Here is a 17,535-nt window from a genome sequence, read left to right on the forward strand (position 1 = left end):
TTTGTCCTTTTTAGATCTTTAAGAATACATGTCTGAAAATGCCTTTTATTCTAATTGCTCATTTGGTTGGTAGGCCAGTAGAAATCTTGTGTGGGGGCTATTTGGGCTACAGTAGGAACCAGCTGTTCCCCTGGCTGCCTGTTTTTTGGCTTTCTAAAATTAATAGTATGATATTTATCCCCAAATGTAATAGCAGCTTATAATGCTGTTTGTCTTAAAAGGGATATTGTCCTTGAGGGGACAGTATTAGATAGGGATGACTGTAACCCAGCGGAGGCTTCAATTTGGGTTGGCTGAGAAGTCTTGCCGATCAATCTGGAGGACAGGGGAGGGGAAACTCAGGCTCAGTGATAGTAGATATATTTGATTGTGACTTAATGGCTAGACATGTTTGGTTTTCTTGTGGTTTGTATTTATATTTTGAACACAGGTAAGGCTTATCTCTCAATGCAAAGAAAGCCTAAATATAAGGCAATTCTGACCACCCCCCTTTTTCGTTGTTACCAAAGACCAAACTCATGATCTTGTACTTGCCAGGGAGGTGCTGTGCTGCTGAACTAAACCCTGGTCCTGATTTTCCCTTTCTTACGGTAACAATTTTAGTTGTGAAATAGTAAGATAATTAAGACTTTTCTCTGCATTCTATTTTGCCTTTAGAGGGTAGGCAAGCCATGCATAGGTACAGAAAAATATTAAACTGCTCTTTCTCAAAACATGAGGGTCAAAGAAATTTTAGTGCTTAAGAATATTTAAAAGGAGTAAGAGAACTTGACATTGAGTTTGCAAAAAAACAGCAGGGGAAAAAATAGGTATTCCTTTTAATCTCTACTTGGTTTCTGTGTGCCCCCAAGACATCCCCTGAAGTGACCTACAGCAGGTGGCTACTTTCCAGAGAGTGACCAGAAGATAGGTCAGGTTGGATTAGTTACCTTTACCAATGCACACCCCTACCTTCTCTGGAAACCCACACTCCTGACTCCAGCATGTCTTTCCAAAAGCACAATAGTCATGCTTAAAAAAGGAAGCATTGCTAGGAAAATTAAATCAATAATCAAGAGACCTGAACAGTAGCTTTCCAATTCTTTTTTCTTTTTCTTTTTGAGACAGGGTTTTACTATATATAGTTCAGGCTGGCCTTAAATTCACTTTGTAGCCCAGGATGGCCTTAAACATGCAGTGATCCTCCTGCCTTATTCTCCTGAGTACTGAGATTACAGGCATGCACCACCATGCCCAGCCTACTTTCTAGTTTTTTGAAAGAGAAAGAGGGAAAGAAAAATCAGCGGTCAACTTGGAAGTGGGTTGAGCACTTCCCAGCCTGTAAAAGAGATTTCCTCCAGAGATAGAGGCAAGTAATGGCTCAGAAATATCCTGCCCTGGGCCATAGGGCAAAGAAGTCCCTAAGACATTTGTGTTGTGTTTCTACTTTATCACCCAGGCAGTCTTTGTTAGCAACACATTTATGTAGCTCACAGGTGAAAACCTGTACCCATCATTCAGCAACTGCAGCTTTTACATTAGCAAAGGTACTTCCTCCTTTACACACATAAATGATAAGAACTAGGCCTAAAAGGGAGAGACAAGGCAAGGAGATTTGGGATTCTCCCTTAAACTGAATGTGTTTTGTTCCCTTAAATATTGTGCTTAGGAAATAGCTCCTTTTGGTCTCACCCAGAAGTTGGTTGTTTCCGGGGAGGGATCTGAGGTTCAATTCCCCATACCCAGGAGAATGTTGCCCAGAACACTTAAGCAGGGACATTGCTTTTATGTGTGTTCTCCTGGACAAGCAAAATTTTGATATCTCCTTTAACCCAGAGATGGGATATGTGTTCTTCATCTAAGAAGACTTCTCTGTCTTTGGCATTAGCAGAAGTTCCTATGGGCTCACTTTGAAAGTTTTAATAATTGCATAGGAAGGAGACGTTGAGTTTAGGGTTCCTTCCTCACTATAATATTTAACAGAAATGTGCCCGTAAAAAGAAAAGTATTAAATGACAAGAAATGAAATTTAAAAAACGAAACTCTTTTCTTGCACTCATGGTGAATTACTGAGACAATTTGCCCATGACTTATCACCATCAACCTGAGTGGAAAATCTTAAGAATTAAGATTGGCACCTCACCCATAGAAGATCAGACCTGAAAGGAAACTGAGGTAGAACAGGATTGATATTTCACTCTAGAATGTAAAAGAGAGATCAGGCCAGGCTGTCCCAGTGATACCTGTTCTCCTTGTCTTAAGAACTGCTGATGGCCTATTACATTTTAATTGGCAGTTGAAGTCTCACGATTTATTAATAGACATGTATATTTCCTAAATATAAACTAGACTTTATGAAAAGAATCATTTTATAGCATTTTATAATTTTTGGTTGGTATCAAAGTCAAATAGGGGATGCTCTGACATTACTTTTCCCTAGCACTGTTGCCTAACATAACAAACTGAAACAATCAAAATAAGTCAAACAGGTTATGCAAGAAGCATCCATAAATTCAGCTACTAATATAAGTCCAAGTGGAGCATATATAAAACAGAAATATAAAATCCTACATGCAAGAGTAAAATGTCTTATCAAAGAAATATCATAATCTTCCCATGTTCTCTATTTAAATTTATTATCATTTTAACAAAAAGCAGTGCATAAAAAAGAGATAAGAGATTAGAATTCAAGGTGTAAACTGTTGATAAACAAGGATAACAATTTTTGATTACCGAAATGAGTCACAATCCAGGATCCATGAAGCAAAAGCAAACTCTTAGCTCTTTCTAATGATCTCAGTGGGACCTCCAAATGATACAGGGGAAATAAGTGTAACTCTCAACCTGACAAATGTCATATATGCCAAGTTTGTGGTCCCCAAAATCAAAGAATAAGTTCTAAAGAAAAACAGAGGTTAAGAGAAGGAAAACTTCATTGAGATAGTTCCTGAGAGAAGGGGTGGGGGTGCAAAAGAGGCTTGCTGCCAGCCCTCTTCACAAATACTTATATAGCACAGTCAAGGTGGGGACAATGTGGGTCAAAACTGTGAGGTAACATTGATCTAATGGAAAAGAAGCAGGTCATGGAGTAAGTGAACATGGAAAGAACAAAGACCATTTTTTAGGAAAGGGTGGATCAGAGAGTCTTGGCCAACCACCTGGTTACTAATGTCTCTTTATTGGACCAGGTGATATCATTTTTCTTACCCCTGGGGAGGTATGTAGGCTTGGCCATTCCCTTTTTATCTTGAGTCATGGCCTCTAACAGATGTACTTGTGGCCACAGTGGTAATGTGTTCTCATCCTCTGCACCAACTCATCCAAGGGCCTAGCCCTGTCTGACTGCTTATACTATTCCTACCTAACTTAAGTGTCTATAAAAATAGTGATGCTTCCTTAATTCTCAGCGTGTCACTCTTGGAAGCATATATAATGTTACTTTTCTCATTACTGTGATATGCTTATCATATTTGCCATTTTTCAGGAATCTTCATGTTTTTTGATGAAGAATGGTAATTGGAAACCAAAATCTAGATGCTATATGTTACTGCTAGAGATACTTGTGTGTTATTGCTTTAGAGCCTTCAATGTGTCTGTTGTATGTATGTGTATGTGTGTGTTTCTGAAGGTGGTGTTACATTCCTGGGCACAAATGATCTGCCTGCCTCATCCTCTAGTAACTAGGACTATAGATTTGTGCTAGTATATAGGAGGCTGAGGCAGGAGAATTACAAGTTAGAGACAAAAACTTTAAAATGAAATAATTTAGTGGTAGAGCACTTGCCAACATTTGTAAGGTTATGGGTTCAAAGGAGGAAGGACTAAGACAACAAAAACCATAACAAAGCAGTCTCAGCTATGTATTCAACAACAGAATACCCTCATAACCATCAAATAAAGTCTCAAAATACAAAAAAGTTTAGCTCCTAATGTCTACTTAAGTAATATTCCATGCTAAGAGAATGAAAATCCAAATCTCCATAGAGATTATAGTTAATAGTCTTACCAGCTATGCATAACAATACCATCATAATGTGAATGTTATTCTTGTCAGTGTGGAATGCTTTTAGATTTTTAAAAATTTTTGGCACATTTGATTGGTAAGTAATAAAATACTCTTGTCAGGTTTATGTGCATTTCTCTGATTTCATGTAATGTAAGCAACAATGTCAGTTTACTAGTAATTTATACTCAACTAGAATGGGAGTTTTAAGTGGAGCATCAAATGTCCTTTGTTTACTTGAAGGCAAATCCTGTTTTATACATGTTCCTACCTCCAGCATCTTGTAAAATGCCTAGATATTAAGAGATACTTCTTCAGTTGATTAAATGATTCATAAACTGTGAAAGTGCTGAAGAAATTCATAATGTAAAGAACTCATTTTTTAATGTCTGAAACTAAAATAGCAAAGAACTAGAGTTTAAAAAAAGAATTTTTATTGTAACAGTTTCTAGAGGAAAAATATGGTTATTATTTTTCATCACTAATGTATGTTCCCATAAAATTGTATAGCTGGAAAACTATTTAACCCTTATTACAAATGATTTTATAGTAGTCATTTGCTTAAGCTTTTGGGGTATGTGCAGCCGTGTGAAGATGATATGCAGTATATCAAATAATAATATAAATTACATTTCAGTTACTCTTGTTAAAAAAATTTCTTTGCTGTTTTACAGTTTGTCAGAAAATTGAAATATCTACATTTCTCATTTTACAGATTATCTAGGATGTTACCAAGATGAAAGTTTATCCACAGTTATCCTTTAAGAACTAACTGGATTTCAAATAACTGTAGTTTAGTAGTGTTTCTGAAACACTGTAGTGTTTCTGATACACTGGTATAGAATCTGGGGAATGGAGGGATAGTAGTCCCAGGTTACTGTACTATTTCTTGTGAGTTCTCTTAAATCTTACCCATTTTTAAAAATAAACTTTTCTTAAACCAGTATAATTTGTTTCCAACTGGGACCCTAACTGTTTACACAGTAGCCACATTCTTACAATTTCTTGAGTTAGGTTGGTTTACACCTATGATGCTTTGGTCATTTTATTCAAAGTGCTCAGTTTCTGGCTGCTTCCTACACCTCTTTTTTTACAGTGAGATCTCTTTTAACCTTACTCAAACTTGATTTCTTTACTCTTCCTCTTCTGTAGTGTATGAATTGTAGAGATCCAATCTGTTTCCTTTCTTTACAGTCTAAAACACAAATCCAGAAATCTCTAGTAGATTGTTGTAAGAATGTCGAATACCTATTTTCTAAGTTAGTTAGAGCTAAGTATCTTCAGACCAAAACAAATTTAAGTTTTGCTGTGTATTTCACTCCCCTGATACTCAGATGTTATGTCACACTCTGGCTTCATGAAAGGAAGAAAAGAGAACTTTCCTTACATGTAATAACCTTTTAATTATATTAGCTCTTTTTTGTTCAGAATATAGAAGGACATGAGCAGAGGAAAGGAGACAGTTCCAAACTTCTCTTATGGGCAACACTGACTTAGTCATTAAAATACCAGTTTTTAAATATATTATCTGAGTTCCTTGAATGACATTTAAGGCCTTTTTCATCTCTAGTTTTTTTCTTGAAATTCTATAATAATGGAATATCATGATCTTGTAATTGCGCATATTTCAGCAACTATTTCCTAAGGATAAAAACACTGTCTTAGATATCGCCACAATACAATTATCGTTTTAGTTTTGAAACTTAACTAAGTGTCCCAATAATATGCTTCACAGCAATTTCACACCAAATTTACTGTTATGCTTCTCTCCATTTGCTTATTCCCTGTGCCTGGAATGTCTATAGCATTAAATCCAGATAGCAGAGCAAAACTCTACTAGTCCTAAAGGTAGCATTTATCCATTAATCTTTTTAAGGAGTTAGCTTTTCTTTGGTCCTGAAGCACTTTATATTACCTCTGTTAGAAATCTTACCAAATTGTTAGATTGTGAGGCTGCTCATACCCACTGGTCTGTCTTTAAGACGGAGCTTCTTGAAGGGAGGTACCATATTATAGTCATTTTTTACAACTCAGTCATTGTTATCATGCTTTGCATAGTGTAGACTCTTGCATAGGCTTGTTAATAGATAGATAAATAAAATTAATGAGCATCAAAGAAATAGTAATTTACCTGGCAGAAACTGCTGAAAATCTCCCTGATGCCGTGAAATCTGCTTTTTAACTTCTTGGACCTTTGTGGTCTAGATTGATAGTTAGAATACGTAGAATGTTTAATATGAGAGTAAATGTGTCGTTTCTGCATATAGTGCTTACTGCTTTGCATTATTTTCAGTTTTATTTGGTGTTTGAAAATACATTTCTCATGAAAAATTAGTTGATATATAAGAAATAAAGGGAACATTGTTTTTAGGGATGTCATCAGTTTATTCTTATGCAATTTGATGAGATTTTAAAATACTTTGGCTTAGTTCTTAATAAAAACTTAAATTAGAATTAAGAATAATGTTCCGTGTCTGTTTCATATCTAACTGGTATCACATTTCACTAAGAAAGTAATTGATGTTGCTCTTTTGTTTCAGCTAAACCATTTACTTCTAAAGTCAAACAAATGCGATTACATAGAGAAGACTTTGAAATATTAAAGGTGATTGGTCGAGGTGCATTTGGGGAGGTAAGAGATTAAGATTTTATAGGTTGTTTGTTGACTGTTTTGGAAAGTGTTTAATATATTATAGTTGTGGGAGAATTTAATCAAAGTACTTGTGGTTTTAATTCATATGGTTGTCAGAAAATATCCTGAAGTTTTGAATGAAAATCTCTATGTAATTATTTTTTTCTAAGATGTTTCATGTACTTCATATGTCAATTTAATATAAGTAAATTTCAGGGCTTTCTTTTTTTCCTTTGGTTTTTGTGTCGTACTATTGTGTATTACTCTAGTTGATAAGAAATCTTGGTATCTTGTGGTATATAAACTGTGACTCCTTCTACTCGTGATTTCTTTCATCACATTTTACAATCAGTTTTCAGTTTCTAAACACTCACACACACCCTTCTCTGCTGAACTTTGGATTATTACTGTATTGAAATTAAAGATCAATTTGTAGATCATTTAAATCTTAATATCAAGGCAGCTATATTGGAGATGGTATATTCTTCCACTTGTAATGTTTCTCTTAAAGTTTCATAGCTTTCATTTAATAAGAGGATTTTCATATTTTTCAGAAGATTCATTCCCAGATATTCTTGATGTTAGTATAATTAGAATGGTTTGTTAAATTTTTTCTAATTATTGAAATCATAATTGCATTAATTAAATTTTATTTATTGACTTCATACCTAGTCATGTTACAGTTTTAAAATCATGAACTTTGTTGAATTTTAATAAAGTGCTTTATCTGCATTTTTTAAGACACTTGGTTAATGTGTTGATTTAAACTGGTTTGTTTTCAAATGTTTAACTTTGTATTCCTAAAATAATCTCAGTGTGGTTACTTACATTCTTTTTATGTATCACTGGGTTTGGTGTGCTATTTATTCTTTTTCTTCTTAAATGATCATTATATCTATTTCTTATGAGAAATTTGCCTATAATGTTCCTATGTGCATGGGATTAGGTTTTGGTATTTTATTTGTACTGATCTCATAAGAAAAGAGGAGTGTTCCCTTTTTTACTGTGTTTTAGAAGTTTATGAAGATTGTTAATGATTCCTTACATACTGATAAGATTTCACTGGTAAAGCTTTCTTAGCCTTGAGGGTTGTGATGAGAAAGCGTTAAATAATTTTTTTTTTTTTTTTTTAAAACCGGTACCAGGGATCGAACTCACGACCACGCACTTGCAAGGCAGGTGCTTATGTCGCTGAGCTAAATCCCCAGCCCCTATGTTTATTTTTTTTTAAATGGAAATAAGATCACTTTGATTTTCTATTTATGTTTTAATTTGTTAGGTTTGTCCATATGATTTAAGTTTTAAGACTTACTACTATATTATTTGATTCATGTGATTTAATGATGTTTCTTTTTATTTGTGTTTGCACAAGGTTTGTCAGCTTTATTTTTATTTCACTGAATTATTTTTCAGCCTTTTGGGTTTTGATGTTATAGTTTAGTTTTGGGTTTTACTAACTTCTGCTTTGAAACATTTTCTTTTTTTTGGGTTTTAACTTGCTGTTCTTTTAAAATTTATTCAAATAAATATTTCAACATTGATTTGTAGCCTTTCTTTTAAGGAATGCCTTAAAAGCCAGGCCCAGTGGTACAGATCTGCAATCCCACCATTCTGGGAGGCTGAGGCAGGAAGATTGCAAGTTCAAGCCCAGCTTGGGCAGTTTTGCAGGATCCAGTATCAAAATACAGGCAGACAGACAGGGAGGATGCAGTTATGTTCAAGGCACTGGTTCAATTCCTAGGACTACCAAAAAAAAAGTTTATTTAAAGCTGTAAGTTTTACATTTCCTATAAGGAACTTTGATTGTAGGTAATACATTTTGATACATCATATTTTCATTACTGTTTTGCTCAAAATGTTGTGTGATTTCTAATCTGGCTTTAGATTTTCAATATGGTTTGTTTTGTGCTATGAAGTTAGAAGTTTTTCATACTTTCTGGTATGAGAATATCCTCCATTCCTTATTTTATTTTAATTTTGCCTAAGCTGCTCTCAGACTTGGAATCTTCCTGCTTCGGCCTCCTGTAGGTGAGAGCTAGACATTTGGAGGATTTCTTAGTTAAATTTCTGTCATTGCTTTAAAATATATCAAAGTGGTCAGGGGATGTACACTTGGTGATTGTAGTCCTTTGAAACTGCACTATAAATATCATTTAGGCCAAGTTTATGTCTTTTTTACTTTTTATGCTTTCTTGACTTATTTACTGAAAGAGATTTTTTTCTTTTTATTTCTTTCAGTTTTGCTGATAAAAAATGTAGAGTTTATGTATTATATCTTGCTAGTGAGTCTTATGGAATTTCATTATGGAATGCACTCTTTGTAATACTTTGACCTAAATTTTCTTTAATTTGACATTAGTAGAGCTATTCTCACTTTAAAAAATATTTGCATTAAATGTCTTACTCCATTGCTTTAGTTTAAGCTTTTGATAACTTTGTGATATGTCTACTGTTAAGTACAATATAGTTAGGTTTTGATTTTTAATCCATTCTGAAAATCTGTTATCTTTTAATTGGCATATAGTTAGTTGACATTTATCTTGCCCCTTTTATATCATTTTTCTCTCATTTCTTTCATTTTTTTTTGGAATAATAGAATATTTTAACATTCATACCTCCCACAGATTTCTTAGTTTTACTTTGCTTTTGCTTTAGTCCTTAGAGATTGCTACATGTACTCTTGGTAAATTTGTATGTTGCTAATTCCCATTTGCTTAATTTCTACATTTGTTAGGGTCATTATTGTGATGTTTTTGATTCAACATATGTTTGAAACCCCAAATGATATAATTATACTTTACCTGTTCATTTAGATTTATCCATATCTTTCCTCTTGCTCATCACATTCACATTCTCTTTTACATTCATATGCTTTACTCTTTTTCTTTTTTCCTTAAAAGCTCTCTTTAGGGCCAAAAATATACCTTAGTGGTAGAGTGCTGGCCCAGTGGTCACAAGGTCCTGGATTCTATACCCAGCAAGGCATTTGTATGTTAAAAACTGACTGCTGGTTGGCAACCCCTAAATATACCCTCTGCAAGGTGTTGGTGTTAGTCACTAGACAGATCAGGGCAGGATTAGAGGGCTGAGAACTTCAGTCTCACTTCTCAAGCTCAGTGGAAGGGAGAGGGTCTGAAGATTAAGTTGATCATCAGTGGCCAATGATTTAATCAGTCATGCCTGCCTAATGCAGTTTCTTTGAAAGCCCAAAAGTGGGGGAGTCCAGAGACTTCCAGAAAGCTGTACACATTGAGGGTCCTAAAGCATTGTGTCTCCAGGGAGGGAAGAGAAGCTCTATCCTCTTTTGTAGTATCCTTTTTTTTTTCTTCCCCCATATGGATTCCTGAAGTTTCAGCATCCTTTCTTGAAAAGGATATTTTCCTTTTATTAAATTATGTTACCTAGCACCCTTACAAGAAGGGTGCTATGCTGCCTGTTCTATTTCTCCTCTCTCTTTGTCTTTAGCCCAACGCTACATTGTCTTGATTCCTGTAGTTTTATACTATAATGCTGAAATTATGTAATGAATGAAGTTTGTGTTCTCCTACAGTTTTTTAAAAGATTTATTCAGTGGCTTTTGCTTTTTAGAATCAGAGTGTTAATTTCCTCAAGAGGCTCTTGGTATTCTGCTATAATTGAGTTTGTACTGAACTTACAAATTTTGGGAATGCTGACATGGATATCTACTAGATATCCATAAGCAGAGTATTTCTCCTTGTTTTTTAAGGTATCATTTAATTTTACTCAAGGATGTATTTTAGTTTCAATGTATTGGTTTTATCATTTTATTAAATTTATTTCTAAGTATGTAAGTTTTTGACATGGTGGTAAACGACATTAAACTTTTCTTAATATTTAAATATTTTATTACCAATATGTAGATATGATTGATTTTTTGTATCTGAATTTATTTTTTGAAGACCTTATAAGTTTATTATTTTTATTTTTTGAAATAGTTTGGGTTGTTGCATATTTTTTGTGTAAACATTTACATTATTTGAGAAAACATACAGTTTCACTTTTCTGACTTCATACCTTTTTTCTTTTCTGTCTAGCTTGTTCTTTAATACAATGTTGAATTAATGTTAAAAGGGAGACTATGTTCACCTATAGAAATTCAGAATTTCACTGTTAAGCATGACCCTAGTTACAGGCATTTTGGTAGATGCCCTTTATCTGATTTGAAGAAATTATGTTCTGTTATTAGTTTATTGAGATTTTAAATTTTAATTATTAATGCTTAATTCTGTCACGGTTTTTCTACATCTGCTAAAATAAATGTATATATGTTTTCTCTCCTGTTTACTTAACATAATGAATTACTTTGACTTTTAAAGAAGATTTTATATGTTAAAGCAGTTTTGAGCTTACAACAAAATTGAACAGAAGCAATAGATTTCCCATGTACCCCCATTCCCACATATTCCCTATATCACCTACCACCCCTTCAGTAACCTGTGCCAGAGTGGTATTATTTCTTATCATCTGTGACATTCCATTATTATCCAAAGTATATAGTTTACTTTTGATTCTTTGGGTTTTGACAAATGTAGAATGATAGACATCTGCTGTTGTAGTATGATACCTTAGAATTTTGCTGCCCTAAAAATCGCCTGTGCTTCTCTTCTCTCCATCACCCCCAGCCACCACTGATCTTTTTACTGTTTCTGTAGTTTTCCCTTTTTTAGGATATCTAATTGTTGTAATCATAAGGTACTTTTGAGATTGGCTTGTTAGTCATACACATTTAAGATTCCTCCATATCATTTTATGTGATAGCTTTTTTTCTTTTTACAGAATGATACTCCATTGTCTCGATGTACGTTTTTTACTGAAGTGTATCTTGTTTCTCAGATTTTGACAGTTATGAATAAGGCTTCTGTCAGTATCCACGTGCAGGTTTCTGTGTAGATCATGTTTCAGTTTATTTGAATAAATATAAGGAGCATGATTCCTAGAATGTATATTTAAGTTTTTAAAGAAAATGCCAAAGTGACATTTTACATTTCTGCCAGCAACAAATGAGAATTCTGTAGTTTCACACCCTTATTTGCATTTGATTTTTGTCAATGTTTTGGATTTTGGCTATTCAAATAGGTGTATAGAGATACCTTGCTATTTTAATTTGCAGTTCCCTAATTGTGATGTAGAGAATTGTTCTACATACTTATTTATAATCTGTATATCTTTGGTGAAAAGTCTGTTAGATTTTAAAACAAGGTTTTTAGTTTTCTTGTTGAGTTTTACTAGTCTTTGTACATCTTATATAGCAGTCCTTTATTAGATAGTGCTTGGTTTCTTATTTTCTTGAGAATGGCCTTCATAGAGTAGAGGTTTTTAATTTGCCTTTTATTTTTTCCTTTTTAAAAGGTTTTAAATTTGGATGAAGTCCAACTTATTAATTCTTTCATTGGTTGTGCTTTTGGTGGTGCTGTATTGATTTTTTCAAATATTAAATCAATTTCTGGGACAAAACTCCATTTGATTGGGATTCATTATCCTTCCAAGATTTTGTTCTAGTTAATTTATTACTATTGTTACTGATCAATTTTAAATTATTCATGGGAACATTGGCCTGAAATTTTTTTGTCATATGTTTGTCAAGTAGGGTAATAGGGCTGTGATGTGCTTAAGTAATAAATTAGGAAGTGTTTGCCTTTTTTTCTCTTAAATATTTATTAAAACATAGCAGTGAAACTATCTGGACTTGAATGTTTCTTTGTAGGGAATTTAATCCTCATAATTTGATCCTTTGATGGTTATAGAGCTATTCAGATTTTGTTTTTCATGGAACTTGTTACATTTAATTATGAATTTATAAGTCAGAAAGCTGATGGTGATAATGTTTTTATACATCTTTTGATATCTAGAATTTGAAGAGGTGTTGTTCATAGTGTGTCTTATTTTTCTTATTGAATATCAAGTTAGAAGTTTTTCAGTGTTATTATCAAACAAAGCTACTTTTGGTTTATATGTTTTCATCTTTTAAACTTTCAGTTTTCATTCTTTAATTTGTTTGTATCTTCTCTCCTACTTTCTCTGGATTTAATTTGCTCATTTTTTTTAGCTGTTCAAGGTGAGAACTTATCTTTGAATCATTTAATTTAATTTAATCCACTTAATTGTAAATATGAAAGCTTTAAGCGTCCTGTTGAGCAGTGTTTAGAATATCCCAAAGATTTTGCTATGTGGTGTTTTTACTATCATTGAGTCACAATTCTGTTTAATTTCTACCTCTGCAGTGAGAGATGCTGGTAATTCTAGCTATTCGAGAAACTGAGAAGCAAGAGGTTGCAAGTTTGAGGCCAGTGTGGGCAATGAATCCAGCCTCTCAAAATTAAATTTAAAAGGCTGAGCTTGTAGTTTAGAGATAAAGCACTTGCCTAGCATGTACAAGATCCTGGGTTTGATGTCCAGTACTTCAAACAAAAATACTTTAATTTTCTGATTCATCTGTTATCGGATTTGTAATTGACTTTTAAAAAAACAAAGTTTGGACTCTTTTTGTTTTTGATCTTTGTTTTTTATGATCAGATAACATACTAATTTTTCAATAATTTCAAAATTTGTTTTGTGGTCAGCCCCACTCTTGGGAGAACTAACAAACTCTTATGAGGCCAGCATTAATCCCTTCTAAGGGTGATGCCCCTACTCACCTAACTACTCCCACTAGGCCTCACATTTTAAAGGTTTCACTACTATTTATGATCACTGCACTGGGAATCAGTGATCCAGTACATGGACACTTTTTGGACACACTCAAACTATGTCCAAACCATACCATCGGTGGTTAGAATAGGGTCTGCAGTCAAATGGAAATCATAGAGGCCACCAAATCACAGGCCTTTCTTTGTCCAGAAATTTTGGGTTCCAGAGGGAAAGCCCTCATACAACTATCTTCACACTGTATAATAGGTAACCAGGCTTTTAACAGATATCTCTGTGTTAGTATTCCCATTGGTAAGTGCAAATCTGTTCAGTTATGGTTTTCACGTCCCCAAAATGCCCAGAAAGAACCACAGAAACTTCATTGATGGTATCTGGATGGATAAAACCTTTTGGTCTTGGTTCTCAAGATAGCAATTTGTCTTTTAGGCCAATACCACTCTGAGACTTTTGAGTCTGACTACTAAGTCTATGACAGCACATTCACATAGTTAATGTTGGTGTTACAGAGGCTGAACAGTTTATCTGCAAGGGAACAGATAAGATCTTTTTGGAGTACTAGTCAGCACTATCAGCAGAAACGATGTCAAGGTCACCTTTAGAACCTGGATTTTCCAAAATCTAACACATTGAAACAATTTTCATGGAACTTCTGACATGCTTGCCTCTGTCTCATTAGGTCTTCTGTTAAAACAGCTAGAAAAACTGGATTAAAATACAAATTCATCTGTTCAATGATATTCATAAGAGCTATGAAATCACTGAAGACTGAAAGAGCTAAGAGTTGCAGAACCAAGTCTATTGAAAGGTGAACCCCAGTGTTCAGCTCTCCCTTTTTCTTGGGGGCATTTGCCTTTACTGAGGCAGTGGCAGAGATACTAAAGAGAATGTCAGAAGGCTTTACAGGTAGCAAAAACAAAATTTGGAATTCAGGGTTCAGCAAAGAAAAGGACTTTGTTAAATATCTGAGGTATTCATTTGGGATCCTTGCAGGGCTATTTTTTGTTATTTATGGGTAATGGCAAGTGGAAATGGGCCAGTCCTCACAAACCTAAAACTCACTTCTAATCAGATCAATTCCAGATTGCATTAAGGTGCTTTTACTACACTAGAAATGAAAATTATAGAGATTTAAATTAAAATTTGACAGCTTTCTTAGTTATAGTAAACTAGAAAGGATCAGGCCTGGAAAATAGGTGAATAGAATATATCTAGGCAAAACCTGGATGGATGAAAAAAAATGAATGGAAAATTACATAAATTCATTGACATTAGGCATAGTGAAAAATTAATATGGAAATATTTATAGTTCAAGAAGGGAGATGACAGGAAGATGACATAAACAGTTTTTCAAAAAGACAAAGACAAATTCATATGTAGATTAATGAGGTTCTATGACTCTGTGACAGGATAAACATGAAAATTATATTCAGGCAATAACAAAACTTCTGAAAACCCAGAATTTTTATAACAGCCAAAGGGGAAAAATATGTAACTTCCCAAAAGCAATAAGAAGACACTTCTGAACAGAGATGAGGGAAGTTGAAGATAATGGAAAATGGCATCTTAAAACTGCTGCAAGGGGCTGGATGTATAGCTCAGTGGTAGAGAATATGCTTATCATGTACATGAAAACTTGGTTTCAATTCCCAGCGTATAAAAAAATCCCCTTCAAAAAAGTTGAAAGATGAAAGCCTATCAAGATTCTATCTCCAGCTGAAATATTTGTAAATGAAGGCAAAAACTCTTAAGATATTTTTGAAAGAAATTAAGAGAAGACCTAGACAAATGGAAGAACATTGTATATTAAATGTATGGGAAGAGGTTTGAATAGATGGTGGATAGATAACAACTGGCTACAGAAGCTCCCCGAGATAGTCAACTTAAAATTCAACATAATACAGCATAGAGAGCCCCAAATAGAGGGAGATGAATTCTCTCATCCCAAGAAGAAATTAAGGCAACTTACGACCATCCGAGGTCCTGCTGCGACTAGCCGAGGTCCAGCCGCAATTTGCTGAGCCATTTGAGATCCTGACACTTTGACTCACTGGAGGTGCAGTTACATTGAGTTCGGGGGTCAGCGAGCTGAATAGAGGGCTGAGTTGGCAGGGTGCCTACATCGACCTGGGGGGGGCTCCAGCCGATGACATTCTGGGACCTGGCAGGACTGGCAAATACAACGGGCAGCAGTGACTTCAGTCAGTTATTCCCTTCCCAAACGGGATTGGTGGAGTGAACTAGGCCTGGGTTACATGACCCTGTTGAGATAATCTCAACAGGTTATCCAAGGTCAAGTCCCTGCAGTGGTGGTGTACACTAATCACACTGGCCCAGTGGGGCCTTAGAGGTTTGGCTGGTCTAAAGGGGAGGGAGCACAAAGTAATACAGTAGGCAGGCCAGAGAAGCCTGACTGATTCAGAGGGGAGGGGCCAGCATACCCTGTCCCTGTCTGCAACTCACTAGCACACTTCAGTGTGAAGGGTCATCTGGCCAGTGCGCTTCTGAAGAATTGTAACCAACAAAGAAAGAAACTGGGGCCTCCTGGAAGAAGCAAAAAAGATGGGAAGAGGAAGCAACAACAAAAAGTCCCCAGGCCCCAACCCTGAGAACATTGACCCAGGAAGGTAAATACAAAGGAGAATGAAAACAGCAAACATGCAATATCAGACACAGTGCCAGTGGACATAAAGAGATATATTTGGGACCTCATAGACGAGTTCAGAAGCGAAATAGTTAGCCAAATAAAGCAAGATATGAGAAGATTAGTAAGAGGTACTAAGCACTCCTCAAACAGACACAGATGGAAGAAGGGAGGAACTCAAAGGAGAGAACTATTTGGTGAAGAATATAAAAAAAATATAGAACACATGAAGCAGATTCAATGAGATCACCAGGAAATTAAAAACTCTATGGAAAGATGGAAAATCAGCTTGAAAGAAACAAAGGATAGATTATCCAAACTGGAGGACAATTTTGCAGTGTGGGAGTATGAAAGGGAAAACTTTTTAAAAATAACAAGGAAAGAAGCAGTAACAATACAAAAGCTAGAAGATGACAAAAGGATCTATAACTTGAGAATAAAGAAAGTAAATGAAGAAGCTGGGATACAAACAAAGGATCTACAAAGTTTATTCACAGAAATAATTAAGGAAAACTTCCCAAACATAGGAAAAGGAAGTGATATTCTGATAAAAGAAGCATACAGAACTCCAGCCACCTACAACCAAAACAGAGCTACACCCAGGCATATAATAATCAAGATCCCAGAAATTCAGTATAAGAACAAAATATTAAAAGCTGTTAGAGACAAGAAACAGACAACCTACAGATGAAGGCCCATCAGAATAATGGCAGGCTTCTCGACACAAACCGTCAAGTCAAGAAGAGCCTGGAGTGAAATATTCCAAGCTCTGAAAGAAAATAACCTCCATCCCAGGTTGATATACCCTGCTAAACTGTCTCTAGAAATTAATGGAGAAACAAGATGCTTCCAAGACAAAGAGGAACTTGGGAAATTTCCAACCACCAATCCAACTCTACAGAGAATACTGCAGGGCATTCTAGAGAAAGAAAAGTACTAGGATTCCAGAACAGTGGCAGAGAGGCCTCAATGAATGGAGCAGAAAACAGAATGAAGAAGATAAGCAGATAACTGATGGCAAAAAAAAGAGCATAACAGAAATGAGGCAGAGAAGATTTTATTCAAAACTGATATGATTGATAGTATCAAGTCTGAGAGTATAGAAAACTACACTGAAGATGACAAGACTCTATGATACACATTCTGGTTTGATAACTGCCAGTTTTTGAGGTTCTATACTATATACAAAGTTGTGTTTTTATTAATACTGTTATGTACTGACATATTCAATTATACTATGTCTGATGATATAGCCAATTCTATTGGAGATAACAAGAGACAACACAGGAATCATGGTAGAACGTTTTGTACAGTGGTCTTATATGTTTATTTCGTCTCATGTGTTTATAGGAATATGTTTTGTTTTGTCTTGCTTTTTCTTGTTTCTCCCTCTAATATAGAAAGGATAGAAATAATGTTAAGACTCATGCATGTGTAGAATCTATAAATAGTTTTTGAGACCTGATCATATGACATATGATGAAATGAACAGATACTTTGAAGAAAAAGAGACACTAAAATACCCAGTGCTGATCCTGGAGTGTTATAATGTGAAACCCAGCAATAGTATTATTCTTTGTTCAGAGTGATATTAGCCTGCTTTGGTTTGTT

The 17,535-nt window shown here is 34.8% G+C and overlaps 1 protein-coding gene across 21 annotated transcripts in view; it reads left to right on the forward strand.

Annotated features, from left to right (window-relative positions):
- Positions 1 to 17,535, forward strand: part of Cdc42bpa (CDC42 binding protein kinase alpha) — a 266,063-nt gene that overhangs the window by 57,446 nt on the left and 191,082 nt on the right. For all 21 annotated transcript variants that reach the window (XM_063236777.1, XM_063236786.1, XM_063236787.1 and 18 more), the window contains exon 2: positions 6,523 to 6,614. In XM_063236777.1, coding sequence (XP_063092847.1) covers positions 6,523 to 6,614 — 92 coding nt within the window. The remainder of the gene's footprint in view (positions 1 to 6,522; positions 6,615 to 17,535) is intronic.

Source organism: Cavia porcellus, unplaced genomic scaffold (assembly GCF_034190915.1).
Source record: "Cavia porcellus strain 051 isolate PalLab524CR breed Dunkin Hartley unplaced genomic scaffold, mCavPor4.1 scaffold_26, whole genome shotgun sequence".
NCBI classification, from domain to species: domain Eukaryota; kingdom Metazoa; phylum Chordata; class Mammalia; order Rodentia; family Caviidae; genus Cavia; species Cavia porcellus.